At 44.2% G+C, this 20440-nt stretch overlaps 2 protein-coding genes across 2 annotated transcripts; one reads left to right on the forward strand and one right to left on the reverse strand.

Annotated features, from left to right (window-relative positions):
* Positions 1-2662: 2662 nt before the first annotated feature.
* On the forward strand, positions 2663-5732 carry LOC147258205 (homeobox protein aristaless-like 4). The gene is made up of 5 exons (XM_086207617.1): positions 2663-2870; positions 2941-2997; positions 3081-3229; positions 3726-3836; positions 5586-5732. Exons 1-5 carry the CDS (start codon positions 2663-2665, stop codon positions 5730-5732), a joined length of 672 nt encoding a protein of 223 aa, XP_086063743.1.
* A 2985-nt stretch (positions 5733-8717) lies between these two features.
* On the reverse strand, positions 8718-12500 carry LOC147258206 (homeodomain-interacting protein kinase 2-like). The gene is made up of 11 exons (XM_086207645.1): positions 12360-12500; positions 11939-12140; positions 11642-11830; positions 11360-11541; positions 11105-11228; positions 10826-10936; positions 10634-10720; positions 10341-10525; positions 9965-10231; positions 9702-9880; positions 8718-9597 (listed from the first exon to the last, which is right to left on the reverse strand). The coding sequence occupies exons 2-11, from the start codon at positions 12122-12124 to the stop codon at positions 9068-9070; spliced, it is 2040 nt and encodes a 679-aa protein (XP_086063771.1). The 5' UTR covers positions 12125-12140; positions 12360-12500; the 3' UTR covers positions 8718-9067.
* Between the last annotated feature and the right edge of the window lie 7940 nt (positions 12501-20440).

Below are 20440 nucleotides of genomic sequence, written 5' to 3' on the forward strand. Positions count from 1 at the left end.
CACATGTAGCCAAACAATCACATGCCACAAAGAAGTTATTGAACTTAACTTCATTTCCCAATTTGCCCTACAGCCCCATTTCCCCTGAAATTGTATCAGCGTGAGTTTGATAGCAGCCCACATCCATTCAATTACAATAAGTGGGTGGGGGGCCGGCCTGATGGCATCCCTTTCTATTCTTTCACGTCTGAGGAATTACAAGCAGTTCTCAGAATCAGTGAAATTATTAGTGAGAAGGAGCAGGACTGTGTCAGAATGGTCTTCACATATGAAGGCAGCAACCGTAGGAAAATAAGCTCACATTATAGTTGCACTGCAGCGTGAGACATCACGATGTCAGGGGACATCACATCGTCCTGCCTTAGTCATCGCATCGTCTTATGGGTGTTCATGTGACTGCATGCATCAAGGAGCCATCATGTGTCATATGGTGAAGGTCTGGGATGGACAGCAGAAATACTCGGTCAAGCTTTCGGACAAACAAAGCCTCCGTGAGGCGAGATGGGTTTTTTTCTGTTGCTGTTGATCCATGAGACTTATTGGATTTGACGAATGTGGTTTGATGATCAAGCGTGACCTCAACCACCCCTGTATGCGTGTCCAACCACCAGAGCATCGGCAATTTTTAGAGCAAAGCACAGGCCATTGTTGATGATGTCATGCGTGTCTGACTCACGCGCAGAGGAACATGATCACATCCAGTCATTGTGACAGAGACACTGAATGTATGTCAAAGAGAGTCTTACACATCGGGCTGCATGAAGGGGAACACGTGTTGAAGTCAAAAAAATGAATGTTGATTTTCTTGACATGGTGAAAGTGGTTTCATCCTCCTCAAGATGTGCAGAAAGGGAAGAGATTTTGTTGGCTTCATGTCACACTGAAATATTCATAATGTGGACAAAATGAAGTCCTTTTAATTCAAGAAATTAATACAAGAAAATGGTTATTTGTGTTGTGTCATATGTTTCATGCAATTTGAATACAACATGCCAGCGCATATAATTTTAGCATAAAAGCTGCTGAGAGAAACAAGAATGGTGCTCAGGTATTTTAGAGAGAGGAGCTCCTGCTGCTTCACATGCTACACTGTGTACTGCAGTAATTAAAAGTTCTACTATGAGTCAAAGAGTAATCCTACAGAGTCAGTCTGACCTCAGCAGCTGAGCGTTCACGTGTTCCAGCGCGTTAGCGGGGACTTAAAACAGTATTTCAGACATTTCTTTGTAATATTTTTATGTTGATTATATTCTCACAATTTAATTATTTATCAGGATGTTTGCTTTACACATTCATCAATATTAATTTTACACCGGGTACATTATTGGATGATATAAAATATAAAATGCTTTTCAGTGGTGGTAAGGCTGTGGCGGGGAGCGAGGGCTGGGGCTGGGACGTCCGTCCCTCCAGCGGTGGAACCTGAACCTCAGTCACAGTCTTTGACCTCATGTGAGATGTTTAGTTGTTGGAAGCGAGAATAAATCTGCTGAATGCTGTGTTAACGTGTGAGTCACGGAGAGGGAGCCTGTTAAAAGGGAACAGCTTAAAATGAATCAAAAGAACAAGCCAGTGCACCGGTGGACTGGTGTTACAGTCAGGATTCCATGAGAACTCTTCGCACTGCGGACGTGCGACAGGAGAAAAGCACATCCAGCCTGAATGTGAGGGCTTCAGTCTCACCCCTGCACTCGGGACTCCACGTTAGCGCTGCATGTTTGCTGTCATCATGCAATCTGCATGTGTCACTTCTATGGCCCATATTTGGCCTTGACGGTTCACACATGGTGAGCTCAGATCCAGCTTTATGCGGCCCACATTTGACCCAATTCAAGCCCTCGTGACAATTGGGCCACGTCTCTCACACCACCTGTGAGCAACTGAGCCTCAAGATCCAAATGTCTCCCAAATTAGGACCAAGCGTGCCTGCTATCTGGGACATGTGATGAATGGCTGTTGAGAAAAGACAAACATTCAGGCTGAGAAATTCCTTCATTTATCAGCTGCATGAAGGAGGAAGCACCACTAGATGGAGGCATAACAGAGCAGCACACTTCCTACTTTACACCACCAGAGGTCACTAAGAACTGCCCCTACCCGAGTGTCTGACAGGTGAAGTGAGGTGTGGGAGGGCATTGGGAGGCCACACTGATAAAGATTATCTCCCCAACAGACCTTATGATAAGAAAGAGAAGCTGCTTTTAAAATGTGCTTTACAGCTGGACATTATCTGTGTTTTAATCACGCTACAGGACCATAGAGATTTAGCCTGGCCAAATAATGGAAGAACGCGTTCTTCGGTGGAGGAAATAAAACATCTGATAAATTCCTCTCTATTAACTGGAGTGCGTGTGATAGAGTGAGGAGAGAATTATAATCGGCACATTTTACATTCACGGGTCATTTGGGACACCGGGAGAAAACTTTGATATCAGTGGATGCTGATTACTGTTTTCCGGAGATATGCTGTTACACTGTTGCTCCTCCTTCATCAGAACCATGTGATGCAGGTTAAACACAGGCTGACAGGAGCGATACAAGAACCTGACTCCCTCCACGGGTGAGAGAGAGCAACACAAAGAGGAAGAAGTCAGAAAAGACCCAGAGGAACATTTTGGGGTGTCTTGCTTTTGAAAGGGACATCTTAGGACTAAGGTGCATGATGGTGGGCGATAAACCGCTGGAAACCAGGAGTAGAGGAGACAGGGAAGAATCCTCTTATTTGGATCAAGAAACGCATTTTCAACCGTGCAAAAAATTAACCCATTCAATAGAGGAGATTCTGAGGAGGCCCACGTGTATCCGGGTTCATCGCAACTGGTCCGTTATTAAGGAGAACACCAGAATACCTGAGCAGCGTTTAAATCCAGGTGGGTTGTTGCTGTATCATTTTAACAGCCATTCCTGCTAATAATGGAGTTTCATTCTCTCTGCTTGAAGAAATTCCACAAGTGGGACCACATGCAGAGTCTCCCAAAGCCCCCACAGCCTGCACGAGTGAGTATTAAGATGGTGGATGGAAAAGAAAGCGAGGAGGACTGACATGACGCTGATGACAGGGATATGAATTTTGTTTTCAGGTCAGAGAAAAAAGAGGCAATCGAGGGTGACTTTTACACCCTTCCAGGTGCAGGAGCTGGAGAAAGTCTTCCAGCAGACTCACTACCCAGATGTCAATGCCAGAGACCAATTAGCCTGCCGCCTGCGCCTCACTGAGGGACGAATACAGGTTCGCTGGAAGGACACCTTATCAGTTGTTTTGTCGTTTGAACGTCTCTGAGCTTTGTTAAGAAATCAGTGTATCCAACTCTGCGTGGACAACTCATTATATTATTTTTCAAGGGAGTCAACAGGATGATTTATATTTTCCTAACGCAATATTCAATAATACACTTACAGAATAATTCAATAAAATTCATGTTTGAACAAAAGCAACATTCCGTATCACATCTCAACTGTCCGGTCTGCATCGTACACATGCTGGCTATTTCGCCAGGGATTTGAAGCTTGAGTTGGAAGGCGGTCATTGTAACAATAATAATGGTCGTTCATTCAACTGGTTAACACATCACTCCTAAGACAGTGAAAGAAACGGACCACTCGGTCGTCCAGAGTGACAGGCTGATGCGACACGGCTGCAGTCTGCGGCCACGTGCACGCCTCTGTTGTGACTCTTGTTTTGGATGTGAAAGCATTTCCACTGAGTGTTGTTGTCTCTGCCTCAGATTTGGTTCCAGAATCGCAGAGCCAAATGGAGGAAGACTGAAACATTGAGGGATATTGAGCTGATGACCAGACACCAAATACACTCACCCTGTCACCGGCAACCTTACGAGGTATCGCATGATAGACTCATCACATTATCAGTACTGTTGCCTGGTCTGGCTGACCAGAACAGGGACTATAGTGTTGAACCAGAGGTGGCATGGTACATACATCCAGTAGTATAGTAGAAGTATTGCACAGATGCTGCACTTATGTAAGAAAGACAGGTAAAAGTACTGGTTTCAATTTTTTTTCTCAAACAACAGGCTCTAAAATGTAGATGTAAAAAGTAGCCCTTTGAAGGATGTTTCTCATGGGTGTTCATTATAATAGAACATCCAAAAACACTGGCAGGAGAGCACACTTCCAAATTTCGGCTCCTGCCACCTTCCTGGAAACCTGCCATTTCCTGTTGCCACAAGATGACGCGATGACGAATTGCCCCAAAATTTAGAGGGTCCTATTTAGCTCTACCTGCTCTCGGTCAAACACAAGCCAGATTACCAGTTTCAAGCCGGCACATCTGACGTTTTCACACCAAGCGTCCTCGCCCTTGAACTGGCAACTGAACTGGTGCTCCACCTGCACCAACAGGTGCTTCAATATGTTAATGAGGCTGGTCTGGTGCAACCATGGGGCGTTAATATTTAGAACACCAGAGAACATTTGTGCCATCAGCCAAGAGGAGGCGGGCCTTTGGTCAGTGGTGTTCCATGTGAAATGACATCTAACGACGCATCAATCGGACGAGCAGATGTGCAGCACTGCATCGTGGTTCTGCTGATGCCTGATCATGTGGAAACACTGACCGCCACCTCCTCCCAAGCCTGCTACACCTCCTCTCAGGCCTGCTACACCTCCTTCCTGACCTGCTGCACCTCCTGTCAGACCTTCTACACCTCCTGTCAGACCTGCTACACCACCTCTCAGACCTGCTACACCTCCTCCTAGGCCTGCTACGCCTCCTTCCTGACCTGCTACACCTCCTCCCTGACCTGCTTCACCTCCACATCCTGCTGCTCCCTATATAAACTTTCTTGTGCATCAGGTCCATTTCTCAAGATGAGGAGCACTCAATTCTTCCTTGTTGAGACACGTGTGCCACTGGAATAGCAACACGCCAAGTCCTGGTGTAACCTGGGCTTTAAAGAGAATGACACAAGGCACTCTGACCGGTTTGAGTGATGTCACACCTGAAACACATCTATAAATGATCAGGTGTCTAATTACTGCGCCGTGGTTTGCACTCTGATCACACGCCCTCTAAATACTAAAATGAGACTTAACACACCCTGAATGCACGGCGCACTCATAGCCCATCCGCCAACCTGCCTGGTGCCACGGATGCTTAAATAGGATCCAAAAGGCTCTTGGCCCACCGTAACCCTCCTCCACCATGTTGAGTGAAAATCAGCCTCATGGATTTGATTTGATCCTGCTGACTCACTCCAGGTCGACCTGAGGGTTTAGATGTGGATCTATAGACCAAGGAGGGGCTTTTAGCATCTTTGTGTGTGTTTTGTTCAACATTAGTCCTGAAGCAGTGATTACAAATAAAAATAATCAATAACTGGTTAAAAACCACGAAACTAAACAAACAAGCTGAAGAAGTAAGCTAACAAAAAAAGCTTCAAATTAAAGTAACAAACCTGTTTTGAAAATGTAAGAATTTGAAAGAACAGCTATTTGTGTCAAAGTGTAGGAAGATGAAAATCATTACAGTCATTGAGTATTTATACTTCCCACCACTGTACCTTAGCAATAAAGAGTCTTGTGTCTGCTAACTAACTTGTCTTCACTCTCCCCCCCGGTCCTTCCAGAAGCCCCTGCTGCCGGCTGTGTGCTGGCTGCCCTGCTGCTTACCTAAACCACTCCAGTCCAGGCTGTTCCTCCGAGCCGTATCAACACCCACCATGCTGAACAGCGCACATTCCCCCAGTCACAGGACTCTGGGGGCAGAGAGATAGTGTATTCTTAGACATCACATCCTTAGATCGTGTTGTCTTGTCTTGTGCTGTTAAATGACAGATACAGAAAACCACTGGATTGTCAGAAATAGCGCTTGCATGTATTTCTCATCAAACAAAAAATGGTGACTGAAATGAAAGTTGCTACTCTGATAAACTCAGCTACATTTATTACAAAGGACCTTGTGATAAGTGAGTCCTGATGCATGAGCACAGATAAAGGTGTGGGGCCACTTGGTGCTCCGGTCTAGTTCTGACCACTGCTCTGATCGGGGGAGTTTTGGGGTCGTATTCTTGAGCAGGAGAGAGCATTTGGATTTTTTTTCATGACACCACATTTTCTTGTCAGAGGTGATAGCGCTGCCATAAACTCTTCATCTGTTTGACTTGCTGACAGTCTCTCCTTATCTTAATTTGGGCTTGTAAACAGAGTTTACCTGCAGGTCAGCTGGTGAATTTGGAGAAACTTGTCAAGCATGATCAAGAGAGGGAGCAGCGGAAGTTCTGAGCCTGTCACTGCCTTCCCTTGAGCTTTACGGCAGCTGTGGCTGAGTGTTGCGACTAGCTCACACATATCTCCTGTCTGAGAGGTGTTCTGTTGGTCATTTTTTTTAAATAATTACGAATTATAAGAAAGATAATGCAAATCTTTATGACTATCAATACCATAAATGACTCGACAACACTGTAACTGATTACAGTTGACAAGGCTGAGTGTATTTCAACTTTTCACCCTGCTCCAATCTTCCTTTATTGCTGGTGTTTGCTGGAAGATAAACTCTACTCATAGCTGGAGGGGAGGGGCTTAAGAGCTCACAAACAGTTGGCGTGGAAGACAAATCATCAGTAGACCGCAACTGTACACCTGGGTCTTTATGCAGAATTTTCTAAAGCTCTGACATCGACAGATGATCCAGGATGAGCTGAACCACTCGACGCAAGGTTTTACAAGCTGGCTTTTTTAAAAAATATCAAAACCACGACTGAAGTAGACATTTAAAGGAACTTCCAAAGAAAGATCAAAAAACAATAGGGTTTTCACCAAGAGTTCCTTCTGGCTCAGGCCCCAATAAATGAATTAAAATAAAGCACTGATTAACAGGTGTTTGCACCTTATTTAGATGGTGCGGATGTTTAGGTGTCACATGCATCATGGCGACACATGGTATTTTGTATACATGTCAGTGGAGCTGTTTTTTTTAAGTAATAAATCCATATTAGAGGTTCCATTCCTCTCCCGAGGTGGAAACAGCAAATGAACATAGTTTTCATGAAAATACATGAATTTATTTCACTCCCAACGGTCAAAAACAGTCCCACCAGATCGCTGATCCAGACATGATCCATGGGAACATGAGCTCATACGCTCACATCTGCTGGCAGCGGCGACTGTTCGATCAAAACTAGATCTTCTCAATCGCAGAGTCAAAGTACGATCAAGGCTGTTTCAAGAAGCATCAACAGCAGGTTTGTGATACGCCCCCCCCCCCCCCCGAGCTGACCAACACACGCACACACACACACACACACACACCGTGTGGTCTTGACCCAAAATAGGTTATTCGATCTTAAAAGATTGACTTAAAAGTTTTAATGAATGGTCTGAAAGTCCCACTGTGACTGAGAGACACTGAACAATCCGAAATAAGCTCTCCCTCTTAGACTGGAAAACTGTACAAAAAGAAAAACAGCTTTTACCAAAAAAAAAAAGAACTCTCATTGTAAATGAAAAGCAGTTTTTATATTAACATTTTTTGCCATTTATATTTTTTACTGTTTTTCCAAACACCCTGAAGAGATTCTTGAAGCAAAGAAAACGAATGACAGTAAGGAATTTTGTATTTGGTACTTAATATTAGACACATTTGTGAAAGCCTCAAAAATCCCAGAACAACTTGCTTCGAAAGCATTTGCTCATTTTTTGCTGTTGTAATGATTGTTGCAATTAATTGTGTTCAGACTTTAATTGTTATGGAAGATAACTTTGTGTTTGTGGTCAACAAATATCAGCTCCTTGCTGTGTGTCTGAGAGGGCTGTGAATATTAATGGGACGGGTCATCATTATCTATCATATCTATCATATGGTGATGTGGCAACAGGCCTCATTGCATTTTCTGATCGTAGTCACTATGTCATCTGGATGATGGTGTGAAATTTCCTGTCCTGTAAAAACGACAACTCTGTCCAGACGTCATTATCCATGCTCATCCTAAAACGTGAAGCTCTGGGTGCATCCCCACTCACTGTGCAGTCTGCTGATTCACAATACAGATCCTTTTGATAAATTACATCTTTCTGTAATGAACAAGGCTCGCCTTCATGCTGCAAACGTTGGATATTCATTGGATTGGATATTCAGGTTGTTTTGTTTTTTTTCCTGAAGAATTATCACCCATGTCATCATACTGCTGAAATAACTCCAAAACACAAGATAAAAATGTGACCATTTAAAGGTAAGAAAGGTAGAATTCTTTGTATGTTAGCATGCTGCTGCCATGTTAGCAAGTTGCTAGAACACATTTGCAGGTTAGCTTGCAAATGGCTATCACACATAAAAAATTGCATGCTTACGAAAACTGCTAGCATTTAGCCTACTAACAGCCTGCCAACTGTATTCAGTTATAAATTTTAGAATGTTGTAATGGTGCTTGTATGCTAGCATGCCAGGAGGATATTCACATGCTGAGTATGCACATGCAAACAACTGCAGCCTATTTTCCTATTGCTATTATGTAGGAATTTTATTGGAGTAGCACGCTGCTAGCATTTTAGCATGCAAACATACAAACAGCAGAAGCTTACTATATATGATAGATAGATTTATAACACTTCTCTTCATGTCATATTACAACAAAAAATGACTGATAAACAAATAGTTTCACCTCTGAAAAGGCACTTTATTAGTCAACATTGATACAATGGAGAATCTACATTGATAGCATTCATTGCCTTCAGGCTAGTGAGGCTGTGAAGGGCCATAAAATCTATATTGTCTTGATATTTTGAACATCAAATCCATCCATTACATTTTATTGGCAAGCACATTTTAGACATCAAGCGCAGCTCAATGTACTTGATATTAATCTTTGTTCGTCCTGATTTTGAAGGATGTTGGTGGCTCCAGGCTGAGGACTCATAGTAGTGAAGACGATGAAGGGCTGCTGGAGTGTGAGGTGGTGGTCTTCAACTTCAGTGTCGATTTTCACATTTTTCTTGATACATAAGACGGGGGTTGACTGGTGGGATCCTAGATAGCAGTCACATTTGGGCCTTGTTTGGAACTTCTGGCTCTGATGTGGGCCAAATTTGGGCCAAACATGAATTACATGAATTGTTATCTAGGATTGCTGGAGGGTTCACGAACAAGAGGGGGCATAATAGCAGGAGAGGGGGGTCTGAATGTGGGATTTACAGAGGGGTTGTTGACAGGAGGGGGCATGACAACATGAGAGAGGGGAGGGATGGTGGGATTGATAGACGGGTAGTAAAAAGGAGGAGGCATGATGGGATAAGTGGGACGTTGAATGGGGGGAACGATAGAGGGGTAGTAAACATGGGGGGGCATGATGGGACGAGTTGGACGTTGAATGGGGGGAATGATAGAGGGGTAGTAAACATGGGGGGGCATGATGAGACAAGTGGGATGTTGACTGGGGGGCATGAAGGAGGGGTAATAAACAAGAGGGGGCATGACGGGATGAGTGGGGGGTTGGATGGGGGGTATCCTGGGGGGCAGGTAGTACACATGGGTGGGATTGGGAGCAGGTTTTGGGGGGGCAATATGGATGAGGGCAGGGAGGGAAGAGGGGGATGATGGGAGGTTTTCGGTCCTGGTGTTCTCCTGCTTGGGTTCCTGGTGAGGCTCTGAAAGTCAACATCAATCACAGTCACATGTTAAACACAAAAAGTCTCAGTGGGTCGTCAGAGAACTCTGATCTGATATTTAGCTTCTCTACACGTCCACTCACCCGTCCTTCCTCCCTCCATTGCTGGACAAGCTGCAGCCTTCTTTGTTGTCTTCTTCTTCTTCTTCTGTTTCTCAGGCTGTTTATCAGTTCTTTTCTTGCTTTTCTTGCAATTTCCATCATTCTTCTTTTTACGGGTGACGCCCTGGTTGGGGGGCTGGGCCAGGCTCGTATCACCGGCTCTGTAAAATCATTTTTAGGATGTTGAAAATGAGTCATATAAATTAAAACCTCTAATTATGATCATGTCAAGAAGGGGAGCCTACCTGTGTGAAGGCCCATCGGTCTTCATCCTTTTCGGTGCTGGGCTTTGATTCCCATCGTCACCTCCATGGTCAGCCTCATCTCTTTTGCGCTTCCTTGTTGCAAGAACACGCGGCCTCTTGGGCTTTGGTGCTGGGCTGGAATTCCCATCCTTACCATCATCACTTTCATCTCTCTTCCGCTTCTGTCTGGTGGAAGGAAGAGGAGGCCTCTGCTGGGTTGTCTGGGCAATCCAGGGTAATGTTGCAATTTGGATGCAGGTCTTGGCACTGCAAGACAAGAACACATTCCATCAGATGTGCAAGTACAAAACATAAAGAGTGTTTCCTGATGAAGAAGAGAGCACAAACTTAGAATGAAATCAGAGTGTTGACTTACTAGGTGCTGGTGGTGCTATGAGCCTGTAAGTGCTCCATGGACATAAACGCGTGCTCCAGCACCTCATGGGGTGTGATCCGTTTTGAGGGATCCAGCTGAAGCATCTTCTTGATCAGATCGACAAACATTTGTAGATCAGACCTCTGGGCTGCTTGATCAGCAGGATCCTGCAAATAAGCACCGTACTGGAACACACAAGGATCAAGGTCAGGGGTATCTTCAACTCTGACTGGAGTGCTTGAGCTACACTCCAAAAATATGTTCATTTGCACATTTTGACAGTTGACACTTACATGGAGAAGGTCATCTAAGCAGCTGAGCTCAATCATCCTGGTGTCCAGGAACATGGCTCCTGTCTCCAAACAAAAGAGCTCTGGTGTCTGAAGAAAGAGAACCACATTTTAATGAACTCTTTTGAGTTCAGAGAAAGAACAAAAATGTGGTGTGGTTCAGTTGAATGTGAGCAGTAGTGAAGAGGTACAAACCTTGAGTTCCCACAGACCGTCTTCATCTTGATGGAAGTAGTTGGCAGTCTTCCATCCAGACTCCAACATGAATTGAGGAATTGGACCCTGGGTATCAGTGATGAACCTGAGCTGAAGGTAGAGCACAAAGTCAACTCATGCTTGCAGTCAACACAGAGGACTTAGAAGCACTCATTTTGATATTGTGAACTCCTGTATTTGTACTCCAAACAACTTCCAACTACACCAGTATAAATATATATACCTGCACACACACAGTGGACTTTAAGGGGAACTTACCAGGTTGTACTCGTTGGACCCAGGGTAGAGAAACTCTCCAAGGAACATGTAAACGGCCATGTTGCCCACAGACCACACGTCAATAGCTTCCGTGTATGGCAGCCCTAAAATGATTTCTGGAGCACTGAGAGAGAATCAACAGAAAAAAATCACATGAACCGTGAGAAGTACTTCCATTACCTTCAATGAAGTAGATTCACATAGTTGGCCAACAATACAGTCACAAAGAGATCAATTATTGCTGCACTTCCTTACCGGTTTGCAAGGCACTGAAGAGTAGTGCCCTGCTCTGCCTCACAGGCTTCAAGGGCAAGGCCAAAATCAATGATTTTGATGCGGAAGGGCTGTTTCTGATGGTCCACAAGCATGACATTATCAAGCTTGAGGTCACTATGCAGAATTTGGGCCTCCTTTAAATGGCATAATCCACTTGCCAGCTGAAAGAGTGTTAAAGGAGAAAACATGAATGGATCACAAGGACAAGAGTATTCCATCATGACCCCTTTTGAATTGTGGAAGGAATGTTGTAGAACATACCTGATGGATGATGGGCCTGATAGATGTCAGACTCAGAGGTTTGAAGCGTCTTGCCTCCATGACGCTGTGCAGAGTCTGCTGTAAAAGCTCAAACTCCAGACAAGCGTCTCCGTTTAAGGAGAAGGCCTGCTCCCAGTGGATGAAGAGAGAGCTGTGGTCCAGCCTCTTTATCTTCTGCAGCATGTTTATCTGCAGATGTATGAAAAAGATGATATTTAGTTGAGTTGTTGGGTCATAAACTTTATTGGACCACTGTGCCAAGTATTTTCACAGATGATGCAGCGTTGAATGTCCTACCTCACGTCTGGCATCGTCTCTGTTCATGGTTTTGAGGGCCACTATTCTCTGATGGCCGTTCTTGTCAGTCCTCCTACACTTGATGACTTTGCCAAAGGCGCCCTGTCCCAGAAAGCACAGGACCTCGTAGGTGGAGGTTCCAGACTGCAGAATGCTTCCATGGACCAGTTCGTCTCTGTAAGCCATAGTTGGTTTTCTGAGACTGAAATAAAGACACGACATTGAGAACACGAGCGAGACGTCTCTTTCTACGTGTGAAAGATCGACAGCTGAAACTAGACGTGATAAGGTTGATGACAAAGTTAATATTCGGTCTCACCCTGCTTCAATGGAGCAAATTTAAAACTTCAATACTGTGTCTGATATAATTGACATCTTCAGGAACAAACAACCGCTTTGTATTCAAACCCTTTTAGCTCACCTGTTCACAACAAAATACCGTTCTCTGTATAGAAACGGGGATTATTTGTGTTTTGATGTTGTCTTCCTCTGACAAAGGTTGCACCAAGGTTGAAATGTCTGAGGTGATCAAGTGAGGTCTTTTATAACTTTTGAAAATGACCCCATGTTGGCAGGCAGGGTTGTGTGATGTGAGAAGATGTCTGAATTCTGACTCAGTTAAAATTCCGATTGTGCCAAGATGACCCACATGACTGGGCAGGTGGGGTTAGCCTAGCCTGCTAGCACTTTCATTACCACTGCCTCACCGGCTCTCACCAGAGAGAGATGTACAAACAACCGATGTTGTTGATTCACAAAGATTAATAAAGCTGCAATAACTTATTTATGAGAGATCTTTAGTTGTCCCTGCCTCTCTGTTTCTGACTGTGGTCTCCTGATCAGGTTGAATGTGGCGCCAGCCCCTCTTTACCGCCTGGATGTCTACTCTACTTGGGAAAATATAAATGTGAAGACTCATTGTGTTGGTGTACTGAACGATCACACAAATCTGACAAGACCCCTGAAGCTCCACCCGAGCATGGTTCCATAGCTCAGAGTTGATTGGCTGTATGTGCCTCTGGCACCAACAGTCCTGTTGTGAGGTGCTGTTAAGGATTCCTGGGGGGCTGGTGCCAATTTCCGCAGCCTTCAGGCCCCACCAAGCATTTTTCAGTCTAAACGACATTTAATAAACGTCTCATGGTCCTTTCACATCTGTTTGGACTGCTATCATGAGTTGACTTTGTGCTCTACCTTCAGCTCAGGTTCATCACTCATACCCAGGGTCCAATTCCTCAATTCATGTTGGAGTCTGGATGGAAGACTGCCAACTACTTCCATCAAGATGAAGACGGTCTGTAGGAACTCAAGGTTTGTACCTCTTCACTACTGCTCACATCTTATAACTTATCTGAGGTCTTCTATGATGCAAGAACGTCTCAGTGGACTTGCAATTATTAGTATTAACCATGTGGTCTCAAATCAGTTGCCTTATGATGATGTTGTCGATGACTTTGCTGCAAGAAAGACCAGGAGAGTAAAGCTGTAGCAGGTTGTGACTGAGGAGCTTGAATAGTTTAAGCTAAGGTAGTCACAGAAAACACCAATAGAGATCTTTGTAAGATCACCTTTTTATATATAGTTTTAATAAATCCTAGTAATTTTGTTGTGCACTCTGGTTTCTTTATGCACTTTTGTACACTTTCTTATTTATATTGTAGTTAAGTTAATTTAGGTCACTTGTTAAGACTGTTTTTTGGGAGTCCTAAATCTAATACTTTATGCAAGTTATTTGTGTTATATTTCATATATTCAGTTAATTTTATTTTTGTATTTATTTCATACTTACTTTTTATATTGAGTATTTTGAATGTGAAATTTCTTTATTTAAATAAAAAAAATGTCTAACAAAACTATTTAGTTCCTTGTGAGTATATGTACACTAGAAGTTGAATTTACTGTGATGCAAGGGGGCGCCACCTAAAATCTTGCCTAGGGCGTCAAAATGGCGAGGGCCGGGCCTGCCCATAGGAAGCGCAAAAGTGCTTCAGTTGTGATTTGGTCACAGGTACTGCCATCTAGTGGCAGAAGAAGTGTCCCCCCCCCCCTTTTTTTTTTTTTTTTTTTGACAAACATACAGCATCACACAACACAGTTAGTGCTACATAATCACAAAGTGCTGGGTCTTGGACCCTCTGACTGATTCTACCCCACAGGACAAAGAGAAGAGTCAGGTTCAGTGCCTCGATGCTCTCTCCTGTCAGGATGTCCTAAATACTCTCTAAAGAGTCTCCAGCTGGTCCAGAACGCTGCAGCGAGGGTTTTGACGGGAGTTAAGAAGAGAGAACACATCTCTCCCACTTTAGCTTCTCTCCACTGGCTTCCTGTAGGATCTAGAATCCACTTCAAAATCATTCTGCTGACTTATAAGGCTCTCAATGATGAAGCTCCATCCTATTTGAAAGAACTAATTGGTCCCAACGGTCCGACCAGAGCACTCCGCTCCCAGAATGCAGGTCTGTTAGTGATTCCCAGTATCAATAAAAACAGACTGGGAGGTAGAGCCTTTAGTTACTGGGCTCCTCTACTGTGGAACCAGCATCTCTCCATGGGTCAGAGAGGCAGACACTTTAACTACTTTTAAGTCCAGGCTTAAGACTTTCCTTTATGACAGAGCCTTCAGTTAGGACTGGTTCAGGTAGCTCTGAACCATTGATAGCTATGCTGCTATAGGCTTAGACTGCTGGGGGGCAAATCAGGTTACATGGAGCCCTCTCCTCCTCTCCTCTCCTCTCCCCTCCTCTCCTCTCCTCTCTTCTCCTCTCCCCCTCTCTCCCCCTCTTTCCTCCCTGCACATTTTTGGAACTGTCACTACCACTACTTGTTGCACTTTGTAGTTTGGCCTTGGTGTCTCGCAGTCTCTCTGTGTTTCCACAGATCCACCAGAGCTCCAACTGCCGCCTGCATCGTCCCCCCCCCCCTCTTATTCCCTGCTGTTCCACTGGCCTGCGCTCCCCTTCCATGAACCAGTCTGCCATCCAGTCCCCCATCAAGCTGGCTTGCTCCTCCTGCCTCCCCTTCCAGAAGCTTCCTTCTTCATCTATCAACATTTCCATGTTTTCCACATTTGTATTATAAACTCTTTTCTTGTCTGTAACAACATCTCCTGCACGTCTGTCCGTCCTGGTGAGGGATCCTCCTCTGTTGCTCACCCTGATGTTCCTCAGATTTTTCCCTGTTAAAGGTTTTCTATGGAGTTTCTCCTCAGTCGATGTGAGGCTCTGAGGGCAGAGGATGTTGTTAAGATGCCAGGTGAAGCCCTTTGAGACAAACTGTTTGAAAGAACGGGCTCTACAAGTAAAACTGCCTTGCCTTGCCTTGCCTAATCAAACTTATCTAATATTTAATGAAATTAAATAGAAATAATCTGCTGCTGAATGGGGGGCATTGGGACCCTGGCCTTGACCAACTGTGTCAGCAGCAGGATCACCGTCAGTCTACAAAAATGATGAGTGACGATAATTATGTTCGTAAACCACTAAAACTGCAATCAGCAAAATATAAAGATGGCAGTATTTAGGATCAGGACATGAGTTGGTGCACGTGGCTAAAAAGAGAACCAGCCAGTCAAGCATTATTGTCATCGGCCTCACCATAACAATAACGGTGCTTCGTCTGGGATTCTCTCCTCTGCCCACAGCTGGACCATCTTCAGTCTAGATCAGAGATTAGTATTGTTAGTTATGCTAGTTAACCAATACTACAATATTATCAGTAAATATGGAAAAGTTGGTATAATACTAGTACAGGGCAGCACGGTGGTGCAGTGGTCAGCACTGTCGCCTCGCAGCAAGAAGGTTCCAGGCTGGAGACCCGGCTGGAGAGATTATATATATATACATACATACATACATATATATATATATATATATATATATATATATATATATATATATATATATATATATATATATATATATATATATGTGTGTGTATATATGTATAACCTCCTCCACCCCCTCCAACAGAATATATATATATATATATATATATATGTATGTATGTATATATATATATGTATGTATGTATATATATATGTATGTATATATGTATAACCTCCTCCACCCCCTCCAACAGAAGACGAAATGTTCTTGAAAAGCCTGCTTCCTTCCTTGCAGCGATTGTCGCCCCAAAGGAAGGAATTTGTCAAATTTGAAATTTATAAATTAATACATGAAAATAGCAGATTGGACCAAAATTTGGAACCGCAGGAATAATTAGATTGGGGCGACAATGACTGCAAGGAACGACGCAGGCTTTTCATTTTTATTGTAAATAGTTTATATTAAGGGTGTACTACAACTGTTATGTGAATAAATAAATGTCACTAAACTGACTTCTGTCATGTTCCTTATAAAATACAGTTGACACACAAAGGACAATTTAATTTACCTTTTATTATGATGATCTAACATGCAATAACAAAGGTAATTTTTTTGGGGTGCTGATATACAAGAACATTAATATTTTGGGAAGTTTGCTCAATCGTAATGTGGTGGCTCTTAAAAGAGCCGTTTTGGGTGTGCTGGTGCTCTAGATGCTGTCTTGCCATGGAACCGTTCCTTCTGAAGAGAAGTAGGCTGTGAAGGCCTCCCTGACCCTGATGGCTTCTTTTGCTGAGTGATTAGCAGCAAGTCTTCCCAGACCAGGCAGTGGCTCCACCTCACCAACTGGGTTGGTTCCCCTCACTGCAGCAGTCTGGGTTGTCTGTCGTAGGAAATTGTGGAGAACGTAGGTGGCCTTCACACATGTCTCTGCGACTTCAGGGCCGACCTCAATCGCACGCCGGTACATTCTCCACTGGGAAGAGAGGATCCCAAAGGCATTCTCCACAAGCAGCCGAGCTCGGGACAGACGGTAGTTGAAGAGCCATCGCTCTCTTGGCAGGTTGCGCCCAGGGAATGGCCGCATGAGGTTTTTCCTCAGTGGAAATGCTTCGTCTCCAACAAATACATGCGGCTGGGGTCCTCGGTGGTCAGCTCCCGGTAGTGGCAGGTCAGCAGGCAGTTAGAGGTTGCCAGATCTCAGTGCTTGACCAAAATTGGAGTTGGCCAGAATCCCACCATTGCCTGTCCTCCCAAAGCCCCCGACATCAATCACCCTGAAACAATAATGAGCACCTACAACTGCCAAGAGAACAATAGAAAATGTTCCCTTGTAGTTGTGGAACTGGGATCCTGAGTTGGCAGGGGCTTTGAGAGTAACATGCTTTCCATCCAGAGCTCCAGAGCAGAGAGTTCCCCTGCTCCTCAAATCCCCTGGCAATGCACCTCCACTTCTCAGTGGTGGGCACAGCCATGAACTCCTCCACAAGGCAGTCCCAGATAGCAGCGGCAACATCTGGCACAATCTTGCACACAGTGGAAACCCCAACACGAAAACTATTGGCGATGCACCTGAAGGAGTCCCCAGTGGCTAGGTATCTAGAGTAGAGGAAACAAGGTATTTAGTGAAAATACATAAATCTGTTCTTTGTGGTGGTAAAATTATGTGACAGTAGTTTTTGTACATGGCTGCACAGGTGGTCCATGGTACACCATGAGTGTTTATACTATGACTTTATTGTGGTGGATAAGAGATCATTTTAAATTTTCATCGTGTAAATTTGACTAAAATTAGGGTACAGTACATCTTGTACATATCAGGCCAACAGTAAATTAGCTGTAATAATGCTCATTACAGGAAACAATTTATTCATTTGACAACAATTCATTGCCACTCACCGGAGACGGATGGACAGTCGCTCTGCCGCTGGAATTGAGCGCCTGGAGTTGGTGTCCATCCGTGAAATCCTGTCACCAATCCTAGCGAGCAGGTCGCCATACTGGCCAGTCGACATTCGAAAATTATCCAGGCGCAGCTCTTGAAAGAGCTGGTGAAATTCACCGAGCTGTGCTCATGTCCGGAAGGTGTTGTGAACCCAAAGACGACAGTGTTTAGTTTTCCGACGTTTTGCGGCCTTCCACAGCAGGTACAGTGCAGCAGTTGTCTGAATATCCATCTTGAAAAGGCGGATAAAGGAACCAGAAATAGTCACGACGCGGGCAAGTGGGCGAATTCGCGTGTTTGCGCAAATGACACAAATGGACACTAAAATGATCCGACGCAAAATTCGCGTTCGCGTCCGGTTTGAACACACAGTAACTGCGTGTTCACGTGTGTATCTGGGTTATCAACACCATCTAGAGGCGAGCTCAGCTCGGTGAATTAAACCGCTCAGTAAACCGAGCTCCTCCAGAGGCTCCGTAACCGCCGCCTCAAGCAGTGTTTTTGGATGACAACTGGCCAGTTTGACGACCTGCTAGCTAGGATCGGTGACAGAATTCACGAATGGACACCAATTTTTTCAACTGGTTCTTGTAATTTTGACACGTAGTGTCATGTAGAACTGGGTTTCCACACGTAGTCATAATCAACTTGTCCGCCATCTTGTCAGTCACAGTCTCTGTAAGACCAACACCTCCCAGCAGATCAGAGCAGGGACTTACCAGGAACTGCCAACAAACTTCACCCACACAAGGCCTGGCATTGCCATGCATTAGAAGGAACCCAGGGCCTACTGCACCAGCATATGGTGTCAGAGTAGGTCTGAGAATCTCATCCTGGTACCTAACAACAGTCAAGGTACCTCTGGCAAGCACAAGGGGAGCTGTATGGCCTTACAAGGAAATGCCTCCCCAAAACATGACTGACTCACAGTCAAACTGGTCCCACTGGATGATGTTGCTGGCAGCGTAGTGGTCTCCATGGGGTCTCTAGACTCTGTCACATCCGTTACATGTGCTCAGTGTGAACCTGCTCTCTGAGGAAAACAGGGCACCAATGGCGAATTTGCCAATCATGATGTTTGGTGGTCAGAGGCATTTCCTGAGCCTCGTTTTGACTTGTCCTGAGGAATTTCCACTGAAGTTGGATCAGCCTGTATTCTGAGTTTCCACTTTCATTTTGAGCAGGATTTCAAATCCAGAACCCCATGCGTTGATAATTTCATTTTACATAAAAATTCTCTTGTTATTTTACTCTCAACACATTCCCCTGTTTGATTAATAAAGATTTTCAACCAGAACATTTCCTTAAATGACATCTAGGATGTATTATGTTAGTGTTCCCTTTATTTTTTGAGCAGTGTAAGTTGTTTTGCAGGGTTTCCCCCAGTGCCTTATCAACAAGGCGGGCCACCTGTCAGGAAAAGCTGGTGCGCAACAGTTTTGGGTGGGCTTCATAGCCACTAGCGTCCCCTGCGCTGAGCCGCTGTTGTTTGCTTGAAGAACGATCACAACACCCCCACCCCATCGCCAGGCTATGCCTAATTTCTGGGGGAAACTCTGTTTTGATAAATGTTTGATCCTCAATCAAAAAACTCGTTTTATTCAACACTGCTGCTATTGTGTCCAGGATTGCAATCTATTTGCGGTCAGCACCGGACAGAAAAGGTGGGGGTGGGCGCAGGCCTGCAGCTGTGATTGATTGATTGAAATTGATTTGTGTTTTGAAAAAGTTTTTGTAAACAAAATTGTGTAAAATAGAAAATAAAATGTTTTGATCATACATGTATGCTTGATCATTGAGAGATATTCTCAGGTGGAAACTGTTGTAGAAAAAGAAAATGTAGCACTACCACTCCCACGCATGCAATACTACAAAACTGCAAGGATCTCGAGTATTATTTTATTGCTTTGTACTGGAATCACAAGATCTTCATCTTTTGATCCTGATAGAGATCCTTTAGTGAGACAAAGTCTAGAGTAAGGCAATTCTGCTTGCAATACTAGATTGACATTCAAATGATGTCAAAATAACATCATATTGTAAGGCTGAAAGTTGAAAGAATCACATTGAAACATCAAAATAACATCAATATCATGATTTGGCTTCAGGACAAAAGAATCTTAACATCAAAGCAATAACAAAATAACTTAGATTTGATCATTATTTGGCAGAAATTTGACAATAATCAAATTAATGTCAAAGTTTGACATCATGTTGATTTACAAGAAAGCTAGCTAGCATTTGCTACTGACACCTCCCAACTGGTGGCACTCAGAGACTTGGACTTGTGAAGACTTTGGTTAAGGCAGCAGCGATGAGGGGACATGCCAGCCTCATAGACCTTGCAAGAACACCACCTAACAGAGAGTGGCCTCAGGTTTGGTACCACAGAAAATGCAGGAGTTACTTCACCATGAAGAAACAGTTAGATGCACATGTCTCAAAGTCACAAGGTGAAGGGAGTTCAGCCAAAAGGTTGCATACTACACCCACCAGCTCAAGGGTTCTTGAGGAGAAATGCATCTTCTGTAAAATAACAGCAAATATATCAAGGGTCAGAAAACCCGTGAGATCCTGGTCAGGTGCTGTGAGCTACAGGTGACAGCAGGATACGAGAATCGGCTATCAAGAAGCTAGATGACCGAATGTTGGCAATCGCTAGCAGGGAGCTTGTTGCAGCAGAAGGGCACTATCACAGATCCTGTTATCGTGCATACACCCGTGAAGAGCCGG

The sequence above is a fragment of the Aulostomus chinensis genome, chromosome 7, assembly GCF_037954235.1.
Source record: "Aulostomus chinensis isolate RoL2024-O1b breed Wild chromosome 7, RoL_Achi_v1.0, whole genome shotgun sequence".
Taxonomy (NCBI): Eukaryota; Metazoa; Chordata; class Actinopteri; order Syngnathiformes; family Aulostomidae; genus Aulostomus; species Aulostomus chinensis.